This window comes from Lactuca sativa, chromosome 1 (assembly GCF_002870075.4).
Source record: "Lactuca sativa cultivar Salinas chromosome 1, Lsat_Salinas_v11, whole genome shotgun sequence".
Taxonomy (NCBI): Eukaryota; Viridiplantae; Streptophyta; class Magnoliopsida; order Asterales; family Asteraceae; genus Lactuca; species Lactuca sativa.
Window position 1 is genome coordinate 99,949 of NC_056623.2, and position 12,395 is coordinate 112,343.

The following is a 12,395-nucleotide window of genomic DNA, read 5'->3' on the forward strand; positions in this document are numbered from 1 at the left end:
GAAACCTATTATTTCACCTTCGATGACAACTATGTCAAGAAGCTTCAAACAACCGAAGGTTCAATGGAGGAAATCTTTCCAACGTCTAGTCAAGTCACTGTTTCCATTTCGAATCTATTTGAGCAATACATGTCATTATTTGATGAACCAGAGAAAGCCATTTACTATGAAGCAAAGGCAACTAACAATAAGAATAACCGGAGTCTACCGAATAGCCTAGTCAAAGCGAACCTCCAAAAGAAAGTTCTACATTTCAGGGGGAGGGTTCATCTTCATCTGATAACCCTGAATTACCATTCCAGGGGGAGAACCCATCAACTACCACGTCAACTGAATGTCCAATTGAGGGGGAGGATTCGAGGGCGAAACAGTCTCATCATTTGAGGGGGAGAATGCAAATTCAAATGATGATGATACTCAGTCAGAATTTGAAGAAGAAGTAAATGCTGAGTTGGATCCCTCCTATGATCCAAGTTACCCTCCTCTCTCCAAATGGACAAAAGATCATCCAAAAACCCAAATTAATGGTGATTCATCAGAAAGAGTTCTTACTCATTCTCAACTGAAAGCGAAGCAAACTGCTTTATTCTCTCAAGTGGAATTTTGTATGTTTAATTCGTTTGTCTCCAAAATTAAATCGAAGACTATCAACATTGCACTCGATCACTATGATTGGGTACATGCAATGCAAGATGAACTCAACGAGTTTGAGTGAAACAAGGTATGGAGATTGATTCCTACACCAAAGGATGCATCTGTAGTTGGACTGAAATGGGTATTTCGAAACAAAATGAACAAGGAAGGGAATGTCATTCATAACAAAGCAAGGATGGTTGTGAAGGGATATTATCAAGAAGAAAGAATAGACTACGAAGAGACCTTCGCTCCGGTAGCTAGACTGGAATCTGTAAGAATCTTTCTGGATTATGTTGCTCACAAGAACTTTGAAGTGTATCAAATGGATGTCAAGTGCACATTTCTTAATGGAGAATTAGAAGAAACGGTGTATGTAGAGCAACCACCAGGTTTTGTGAATGAGAAGTATCTAGATCATTTCTACATTTTGGACAAGGCGGTTTATGGTCTGAAGCAAGCACCAAGAGCGTGGTATGAAACATTAACTCGTTTTCTAAAAATGTCAAAGTTTAAACAAGATTCAGTTGACCCAACATTCTTTCGTAAGAAAGAGGGTGACCACCTTATTATTGTTCAAATTTATGTCGATGATATCATCTTTGGTTCCACGAATCCTGGCTTAACAGCAGAATTCAGGAAGTTGATGGAGACTAAATTTGAAATGAGCTCCATGGGTCCAATTAACTTCTTCCTTGGCTTAAATATTAGATAGGGACCCGAAGACATTTTTATTAATCAATAGGCTTACACGAAGACCTTGCTTTCTAAGTTTGGAATGATGGGAGACTCAAAAGTGAAGGTTCCTATGGCTTTTGGCATGAAGCTAACGCCTTCTCTAGACAAACCGGCTGCTGACATGACCCTCTATCGTCAAATGATAGGGTCCTTAATGTATCTAACAGCCAATCGACCAGACATAATGTTTTCTATTTGCTATTATGCCAGGTTTCAAGCTAAGCCACACAAACCTCACCTCTTAGCTGTGAAGAATATCTTTCGGTATTTAAAGCGAACCTCTTCTCTCGGTCTATGGTACCCAGCAAATTCAGGATTCTTTGTTCATGCATTCTCTAATGCTGATCTAGGAGGATGTGGACTGGACCGGAAGAGCACTACTGGAGGATGCCAGTTCCTTGATGGAAAACTTGTCAGCTGGAAATCGAAGAAACAAACATGTGTGTCTCTTTCTACACCCGAAGCAGAGTATATAGCTACAACATCATGTACATCACATGTCATTTGGATACAAAGTCAACTTTGAGACTATGGCCTGAACATGAAGAAAATTCCATTATACTGTGACTCTGAAAGTGCAATAAGGATATGTCACAACCCAGTGCAACACTCCAAAACGAAACATATTGCACCGAGGTATCATTTTATTAAGGATCACGTGGAAGACGGTTATATCGAAATACATTTTGTAAGAACCACTGATCAATTAGCTGACATATTTACAAAAGCCTTGCCTGAAGCAAGTTTTAATAAAATCTTACAAGGCTTAGAAATGATGGAAGCTGAATCTGTGCCGAGATCGCTTTCGTCTCATTAAAAGTTGGAAGCGAAATAGAGCGAACGCTCGGTCTATTTCGGGTCCTGATTTTTCGGGAACCAAAATGAACCGAACGCTCGGTCCTTTTCGCCTCTTATATATTGGTGTCTTTTCGGTTGTACCTTTTGTACACTTTATTGTATCTTAATTTATTTTATATATTTTTTTTCTTTTTTCTTACTTTTCATAAAATTCCAAAAATTTCAAAAATATTTTTCTTCAGTTTCGTTTCATGATTGTTTCTTTTCTTAAGCTTGACTATCACAGGAGCAATAATGATTGGAGCTAAAGCATGTATACCATTTCCATATTTGTACTTGTTAAGTGTCCCTAGAAGCATGTTGTTGTATGTAGACCGAAGCCTCCAAGACTGTGAGTAAAGCCTTAATGATTTGATCGATACCAATCATTTCTTCCCAATTAAGCTGCTAAATTTACTCAAGTCATGAGCTACCTTACTCTTCTCATATTGAGTTAAGAGTTTTATGCTTTGTCACTTTCACATAGCAAAGGTACTTACGATTTCTTAACCACCTTATCTCATTTCTCCACATAATTGGTCGTGGATCTTAACCCCGTACGCTAGGTGTACGTGGTGTACGCATGGCATACTCATGTCTGAAGGGTTTGCACCTCGATTTAAGGACCTTAAGTCCCCCAAGTCCCTTACCTCTTCAGCCTTCATTGCCATTTAAGTGCAAATCTTGAACCCTAAGCCACTTTAGTGCATTTGTGAGCTTCTTGAGTGATTTTTGGTGTTTTTTAGAGCCTTTGAAGAAGAAGGGAGCTTGAGAAGAAGCAAGGAAGTGGGAAGAGCTTGTAGATCCGGAAGTTTGGCACCATTTCTGACCCATTGAAGGTATAGAACTTTAACCTTGACCATTGCATGTTTAGATCTAGTTTTAGGGTAGAAAATGTCATCTTTTGGTCCCATAGTTTGGATTCTTGGAGTTGAGGAACTTCAGATCATATGAGTTGTCCTTTTGGTCTCTTGGAGGTGTTTCGAGACATAAAAAATCGGTTCTTGATGGTTATGCCTCAACCATGCAAGTGTTAGGGACCAACCAAGTGTGCTTATGGACTTGATTCATGTTTTGAGCCCCATCCTTGAATGAAAAAGCATAAAGTTTGCAACTTTATGGCTTAGGACGTTTATAGGGGTTTGGATATAGGTTTTGGATGTAAGGTCTTAAGGGATTAAAACATGGAGCGAAGTTTTGGTTGGTAGAGAAGTACGTCATGCATACTCAAGTGTACGCCGCGTGTAATGGGTCAGCGCCTCAACCTTGGTCAACACTAGCATACACTGAGCGTACAAGCCAAGTACGCCGCACGTACGTGATCTGTGGGCTTGGAAGATTTTTGGCTCGTTTGGTGTTGGGCTTTAGACTTGAGAAAATTGGGCCTCGGGCCCACCTGAGTGTAGCAAATCCTTTTTGGGCCTAAGGACATGTTTGGGGTCCTTGGGCCATAGTGGGCCTTAAAGGCCCTATGGTAGGCTTGAATGTCTTTTTTGGGTTTAGTGGTTCTATGCATTGGAGAGTAGGAGGCCCAATAAGGTAAAGGAAAGGGAGTCTTTTGTGCTTGTGCGATAAGGAGAGGAGTTCGCGAGTAATCCGCCGAGTGAGATTTGATACCCACAGTTTGAGGTGAGTCTTCCGTCATAGTTGCCGTGGGTCGAAGGCACCAAGGCCGGCCCACTAGTTATGTTATAGCATGACGATTGTCTATGTGATAATTATCAGTCATGTTTGTATTTGTATGATGACTCGGTGCTTATTGTTATGATATTATGTGGTAGTAGTAGGGGTGAAATAGGCCCGATATCCAGTTGGAATAGAACGATGGGGTAGGCCAACACCCATATATGCTTGAAAGTATCCGGTTGAGATAGAATGAAGGGGTAGGCCAACACCCAAATATTCTTGGCAATATCCGGTTGAAATAGACCAAAGGGGTAGGCCAACACCCATATATGCTTGACACTATGTTTGTTCAGTATGTTTGATTGGTATGTGGTATGTTGGGGGAACTCACTTAGGTTTGTGCTTACAATTTTCAGTTTCTGTTTTAGGTACTTCTAGTTCGAAGAGGAAGGGTCCGACTTGATCGCACCACATCACTCCATGTTTTTTCTGCATTTAGTGGTTTTGGGATTTGTACTATGATATTATGATACAATGTGACTCTTTTGAATACTTTGGTATCAGTTTATTATGAATGGAGTGAATTTAAAAGAATAATTTTTATCTGTATTTTTGGGATGTTACACCAACGGTATATCGGTAACGTGTCAGTTTGGGCCTTTATGGATTTTTTATTGTAATTTGAAAAGCTTTAAGGCAAGGGTGAGTTGACAGAATTGTAGAGCTGCTTATTACCTTTCCGTGGATATAAAGAATGTTAACATCGGACGTAGAACGAAGAAGTTATGGCTTCCAGAAGTTTGATGGTTTAAGAGCCAAGCCTAGTACGCTGGGCGTACAAGGAAGTACACTAGGCATACTAGGCAGAAGGATCGCGAGCACCTTATGGAGTACGCTGGGCGTACTCCAGCCAGATGAAAACCCTAATTTTTAGGGTTTTTTTTGCCCTATTTAAAGACCTTAAGTCCCTCAAGTCCTTTACTCAGCCTCCAATGCCCTTTTAGTGCAAATCTCAAACCCTAGCCTCCTTGTGTGAATTTTGAGCTTTCCTTGAGTGTTTGTGGTGTTCTTTGGTGGTTGTGAAGGAGAAGGAATTTTGGGAGGATGCAAAGGAGAAGAAGGAGCTTGAAGATCCAAAGCTTCTGTACCATTTCCAGCCTAGTGAAGGTATAAAGTTTGAATCTTGATCATTGCAAGCTTAGATATAGGATTAGAGTAGAATATGACATCTTTTGGTCCCATGGTTTGGTATCTTGGAGTATGATCAACTCCAGGACATTTGAGCTATCCTTTTGGACTATTGGGAGTGTTTTAAGTCATAAAACTAAGATCTTGGTGGTTAAGACTCAACCATGCAAGTGTTAGCGACCATCCAAGTGAGTTAATGGAGTTAATTCATGGTTTGAGCCCCATCCATGCATGCAAAAGCATAAATTTTGCAACTTTATGGCTTAAGACGTTATTTTGAGCTTGGATCTATGTTTTGGACGCAAAGGCTGAATGGATTAAGACTTTGGAGTGAGAATGGGCTGACTGGCCAGTACGCTGGGCGTACTCTAGAGCGTACTCTAGAGTACGATGTGCATACTGGGTAAGTGTTCCGACTCTGGATGAGCATCAGCGTACGAGACATGTACGCCACTGGGCTTTGGACTTGTTTAAGTTGGGCCTCAGGCCCAACTGTTGTAGCAAGCCATTTTTGGCCTAAGGTCATGTTAGGTGTTCTTGGGCCATATTGGGCCTTAGAGGCCTTGTAGTTAGGCTTGGATGCTTGTTGGGCTTTTTATGGATCTAGGCCTTAGGGGAAGGGAGGCCCATTGAGGCAAGGGTAAAAGGTCCCTTTTTGCCTTAAGTCAAGAATTAGGGTTTGGACCTTCGAGTTAGAGTGTGACCTAATTTATAATTAGGGTTTTATGCTTGTGTGTTAGGAAGAAGATTTCACGAGTCATCTGCCGAGTGCGATTTGCTATCTTCAGTCTAAGGTGAGTCTTCTTTCGCAGTATCTATGGGTAGAAGGCACCAAGGCCGACCCATTAGTTTATGATGTAGGGTGATGATTTTCTTTGTGACAATTGTCAACTATTACTGTATTTGCTTGATGACTTTGTGATTATTGTTATGATATTATGTGGTAGTAATAGGGGGTGAAATAGACCCAATATTCGGTTGAAATTGACCGAATGGGATTGCAAGCACTCATATATGCTTGATAGTATTCGGTTAAAATAGTCCGAATGGGTAGGCAAGCACCCGAATATGCTTGATAGTATCCGGTTAAAATAGATTGAAGGGGGTAGGCAAGCACCCAAATATGTTTGGCAGTATGTTTTTTTAGTATATGGTATGTTGGGGGAACTTACTAAGCTTTGTAATTACAATTTTCACTTTATGTTTCAGGTACTTCCAGTGGGAAGGGCCAGACCTGATCGCACCGCATTACCTTATGTTTTCCACACTTATTGATTTTGGGGATTTGTACTCTAATAACATGTTATTATGACACTCTATTGACTAATTTGATATTATTGTCGTGTGATTTGAATGAAATTAAGAACAAAATTTTATCCGTATTTTTGGGACGTTACAAGTTGGTATCAGAGCCTTGGTTTGAGGGATTCGGGCATACTTTCAGGTGTGCCTGGACTCAAATCGAGGGTTTGGTAATTTTTTTTCACAAAAAGAAACATTTTAATCTAAGTATTTTTAATAAAAGACAAGGGTTGTAATGCGTGCAATCAACCGAGCTCAAGTAAGTCTTCCCAAAATACCCATACAAGTTATATGCTTTATGCTAGATTAGGGGCTAAGGATCTACTCAGAATTGCATGATAGAATGTTAGGAGAGATGCCTTTATGTGCCTATCTATATGAGCTTTTAGATTTGTATACTAGTATCAGATTAGTTACTTATTAGGATGACATGTATAGGGTATGTTTTCAGTCGAGTTTCCTGATGCTCGTATGCTGCATGCTTTGTGCTTTAGGAAATTCTATTGGTACTAGCTGACTAGTGGATGAATGCGTTGGGTTACATATTATTGTGATTGGATAATTTTAGAATGATAGGTTTAAATCTATTGCGCAACTCTTGTTTGAGTCCAACCGTTGTAGTGTGGGACCTTTCATTCGAAGAATTATCTAGTCCTAGTAGTATGTAATTATGTTTATGCAATAGTTAGGTAGTACTTGTAGAAGTTCCTTCTACAGTTGATAGCAGAGAGGGGTGAGGAAGGGAGTCTTAGGGAGTCCCTATGGGATTCTTTGGTGCGTAGGACACCTTATAGTTTGAGAAATATATTACTTAGGAAGAGTGACTTAGAGGAGTCAGGGTAGTCCTTGAGGAAGGTATAAATAGGTGTGGAAGGTAGTATTGGGCCCGTACTACTGAAAGCACATGATTTATATCCGAGACTAGGAAAATCATGGTGAATCTAGGAAGCTGGTGGGATGAGGAATATTTGGGTATGTACTGATTATGTATATGATTGCTTTTCATAATGGTGATGTACTTGAAGGACCATAAGGATGGTAAAGTCAAAAAGTTTGACTCTACTTCAGGTAAGTCTACTATCTAACTCTATTAAGTTCCTATTTGGAAATTCTTAATACATGATGTGACAGGGTCGCATTTTGATGTTTTGTAGGATCAAAGAAAAGAAAGGAAGCTTAAAAGAAGAGTGAGCTGAATCTAATCGTGAAAAGATGGATTTTGATCGCCTGATTCGATGAACGGATTTTTGAGCTGCTGCTTAGGAGTTATGATAGATTTCTTAGAAATTTGTACTAGCATAGTTTTCATATGTAATTGCATTGTAAGGAAAAGTTTTTCCGAACCTTTTATAATTAAATAAAATTTTGACTTTTATCTTATTTATATTTCCTTGCATTGACATTTGTGAAAACTGATGTTTGTATGTTTCTATTTTATCAATATGGATTTGATTCTTTCGTTTGTGGTAGTGTCTAAATTTACCAAATAAGGGAAGATTTTCATCACCCAAGTTTCAATTAGACAGAAACTTAGATCATGCAACTTGTATTGTATGATGGATGAGAATCTTTATCTTTGGGAAATTAAGATTAATTCCTTGTTCACATGTATATGTGAGTTAAGTGAGGGACTAGGGGATCGGGTGCACTTGGATGTGCGTTGGTCAGGTCCATCACAAAGAACGATAAGACTATTCGTTATGGTTTACTAAAGTTAGTAAATATGGTTATGATTACAAGATTAAGTATAATTCTGAGTCATTGAAATGGTCTTAATGTATAGCAGAACGAATAAGAAGAATCAAAGTCGGCATAAAGACAAAAGTTTATCCAATCTGAAAAGATGGGAGAGTACTTGAGTATCGTGTTTTATGATCATCTTAATGATTATGAAAACCATATCACAATTTGATCCTATAAGGACATCTTAGTGCATTTGTTTGGCTAAGAAGAGGCATCAAGAATTGTTGAGATGGTTAAATCAATTAAGATGAATCATACTTCATTCGAAAATCAAAACTTAGAGTCATATTCCAAGATTGTATATTGAGTGACATATCAGCAAATGTAGAGTAAAATGTTTTCTACTCTTGGACATTTGAAATTGGTAAGTTGTAATGTTTTGGATAAAACAAAGATCAACTAAGACCGATTGTCAATAGTGTTTGTCTTGATAAGAAACCACACTAACTCTTGAATATTTGTTTGTCAAGCAATGTTTCTTGACAGAGAGAAAATTATATGTCAAGAGGTCAGTGCGAGTCTTAAAGATCTTGAAGAGTTTCAAGAGCTAATCAAGAGTAAACCTCACTACTAGAAAAATAGCCTTTTACGACGCGCGGACCATGACACGCAGTGATTTATGATACGCAAAGGTGAGTGTCTAAAAAATAATGTCATCTCTTCCAAAATTTAAAGGATTTCAGACGCGCATTTTTGTGTGCCCTAAAATTAGTGTCTACACAAAAAAAAATAAAAACACGGAGGGCACCTGCGTGTCGTCTACGACCGTCGCTTTATAAATTTTAATAGAACGCGCGCGTTCCATCTGGGGAAAATGAAATCCCAAAAACTTAAAATCCCCGCCTTCCTTTTATTTCTCCCTCCACTTTAATTTCCCTAGTAGCTAGGGCTTTTTTTTCAAGAACTTGCCCCAATTATGCCCTCCTGTACTGCTCATTTTCTCTTCAACTTCCCTTTCTCTCCTTCTCACTTCGACAAACCCTTTCTCTTCTTCTCGGTTCTCGACTTCGACAAATTCTCCCACCTCCGACGTTTCTCTTGGTGTTGGCGCCTCCCACCTCTGACCTCCGTCTAGCCCTGCCCCACCGTCCAACGCTTTCCAGCGTCACCCAGCCGATGGAGCCCCTCATCTCCAGCAATCTCACCTCGCCTGCCCTTGCCAGCAACATTAGGTCTGGTGACCTAGACCAAGAAAACTCAGAGCCTTCGGAGGAGTGGTGGCACTACTCAAATCCCAGCGATGGAAGGAAACTCTCTATCACGGGAACAGAAAGTTGGAGACTAGAATGGGAGAAAGAGAAATAGAAATCGAGAAATCGACTTATACAGTAAATGGGGAAGAATCGATGATGCACGCAACATGTTTGATAAAATGCCTCATCCGCCATGGTCTTAATCTACAAGTCTCTCTCTCTCTCTCACTCTCTCTCTCTCTCTCTACCCCATACTGCTCGACAACCACCCAGGCACCCACCACCCTTCGTCTTCTCTCTGGTTCACCACCCTTCTCCTTCCTATGTTTGTTAGATTCGTCATCTGATTGGCGAGTATTCTGTAAAAAATGATTTTTCCGTTTCATATTTTATGGATACCTCAATCTTCCGTGATGATTATGAATGTAGTCATAGAGTACTCACTCCACTATCATTTTCAATCATTTTAGGGCATGGAGAGGTAATTTTTCTAGTCGGGGAGGGTTTCAATTATATATCTACTATATCTATTTCTAACTTTTTTACAGAGGATCGTTATGATTTAGGTTTCAGTTTAGCTTCCGAGACACCTCACATGATAAGTGCAGCTGTTAAAGGCATAACTCCATTGAGTTATGAGTTTACTTATCTTGTATCCGTTGCTTTTAGTGTTTTTCAAGTTCTAGTTGTTGACAATTATCAATATTTTTTTTATGTAACCCAATAAGTGTATTCCACCTGGCCGATAAATAATCCATCCAAAATTCAATCCCCCTTTTTTACCCGGGCTAATTCAGTAACCCAAGTACTCTGGGGACTGGGGGGTTCGCCACTGGAACAAAACTGTACGGACAATTCCAATCTCTCGTAAGTTTCGTTAATTTGAATATTTGATTTGTTGTGATGCGGCTTAGATCTTAATTACACTCGGATGCTCGCTTAGAAATAGATAATTTTTACAATTCAATTCACCCTTAATCTGTCATTTCGTTTTTGAAATCATTGATCCATCGTGATTGGGCTTTATGTGAGCATCTTCGTTTTCTAGATTTGAACTTTGTGGAATATCTAATATTACATTAGATTTGCCATTGATTCGATAATTGTTTGAAATTTCAATTAGGCTTAGCATTTTAGGGCATGACCGTTTGGAATCTGTGTTTCTGTTTGGTGTTTTGGTTTCGTTGCCTTTATTTGTTTCGTGTTTTCATGATGCATCTGAACTGTACTGGTTTTAGGTGTCTGATAATATACTATACATATGAAGTGATATAGCTGTATTTTTCTTTAGCATGCCAGATGTGGTGTCTAATTTTATATCTAACTGTAACTTCTGTAATTGTGATTGATGATTTTGGGATTTTAGGCTTACCATCCGGGTTGATTACTAGATATGGGGGTTTACCTAAGCACACCTAAAACTGATAAAACATCCGACGATGGTGAGAATGAGAAACTGAGATATGAAGTCTCATCCATGCAAGGATGGCGCACATCAATGGAAGATGTTGTAAGTCCCTAGTATAGGCTACTTGTTAGTTATATAAGCTATTGTTCCTGTTTGGATTTTCTATATTCTGAAAAGGTATGATAGTTTAATGCTCTTGTAATCTTGTTGAATTTTCTCTATATCTCTCTATGATACAACTTTCAGTCAGCCCAAACATTGATCACTATAGTAATTAACCAAGATTTTATGTGTCAATATGAGGTGTTTGGTAGCATGCTGCTTTACTTGACTTGGACAACTCCACATCTTTCTTTGGAGTTTATGATGGCCATGGAGGTAAGCATATGGATATAGATTATATACACACATGTTTGTTTCTTCATATATAAGGTGTCCTCACTAAGCTTTTTTTTATCTTTCAGGTCAGGCAGTCTCTAAGTTCTGTGCCAAGTATCTTCACCTGCAAGTCCTGAAGCAGGAAGCTTATGCTGCTGGTGATATTGGAACTGCTGCCCAGAAATCTTTTCTCAGGTTACTCTTCTATGTTATCTATTCACACTAACCAAATACATGGCTGTTTTGTCTTGTCTGTTATTTGAAGAAATTGGTATCATTATGCAGAATGGATGAGATGATGTGTGGACAACGTGGCTGGAGAGAGTTGGCTATATTGGGAAATAAAATGGATCAATTCAGTGGCATGATAGAGGGACTAATTTGGTCACCAAAGGGTAACGATTTAAAAGGTCTAAATGATAATTGGTCTACTGAGGAGGTACTTTCTTTCTTCCTTCATACACACCAAATATACTGATGTCTGGATGAAATGAGTTGTTTCAATGAATTGATGTATGTATGTAAGAGCTGTTAAAGGCATAACTTTTTTTGAAAGATGAAGTTGGTAAGAGCCTGTTTTTAGGGTCCATTCAAGTTCTAGTTGTTGCTTTTAAGAAACAGAAAGTCAGTCTTTGTCATGATGACTGTTATAAGCAGAGTGATGAAATGGATCAAGTTGAGCTAATAGAGAATAGAAGGCTAGACAATTACTACAAAAATACATTAGTTTTCCATGTTGGTAACTAAAAAGAATAGAAATATAGCATAGCCTGACTCATATTATTTAGGTCTCTCAACAAAGCTTGTGTTATTAAAGATTCAAATGTGGAACCATGGAATCTCTCCGCTATATTGTTGTTAAAAGACAACAATACCCTTTGGTAGATGTTGAAGCACAATATAAAATATAACATGTATGTTTACTTTGAAGTTTATGCAGGTTTCTTGGACTTGCTCCTCTGAGAGGTTTCTTCACAATTTCTGGTGTGCAACATCAACAACAATAATTTCTTCTCTTGGGCTAAAGAGATATTGACACATGCCAAGGTTATCTCTCTCTCTCTCTCTCTCTCTCTCTCTTTCTCTCTGTATGTGTGTGTATACCTGCAGTTGCACATGTAGTTTGTGATCAACTGATTTCTTATAGGAATACAAGATGATGACTTGTCTTCCATCATTATCTCAAAAGGAAATACTTGTTAATCTCTTTCAATCTATTGGGACATACAACACCTATCCAGGCTGGATCCCTTCTACTTATGGGGCCATTTCTTGATTACTGGTTAACTGAAAAGAGAGTCAACATGTTTAAATATGATATTTCCTCTATGGTGAGTAAGAGTATATTT

The 12,395-nt window shown here is 38.8% G+C and overlaps 1 protein-coding gene across 1 annotated transcript; it reads left to right on the plus strand.

Moving 5' to 3' along the window:
- Window positions 1–10,152: 10,152 nt before the first annotated feature.
- On the plus strand, window positions 10,153–11,561 carry LOC111903125 (probable protein phosphatase 2C 60). Its single transcript, XM_052768035.1, has 5 exons — window positions 10,153–10,287; window positions 10,627–10,770; window positions 10,983–11,046; window positions 11,133–11,241; window positions 11,332–11,561. The coding sequence occupies exons 2-5, from the start codon at window positions 10,654–10,656 to the stop codon at window positions 11,522–11,524; spliced, it is 483 nt and encodes a 160-aa protein (XP_052623995.1). The 5' UTR covers window positions 10,153–10,287; window positions 10,627–10,653; the 3' UTR covers window positions 11,525–11,561.
- The last annotated feature ends 834 nt before the right edge of the window (window positions 11,562–12,395 follow it).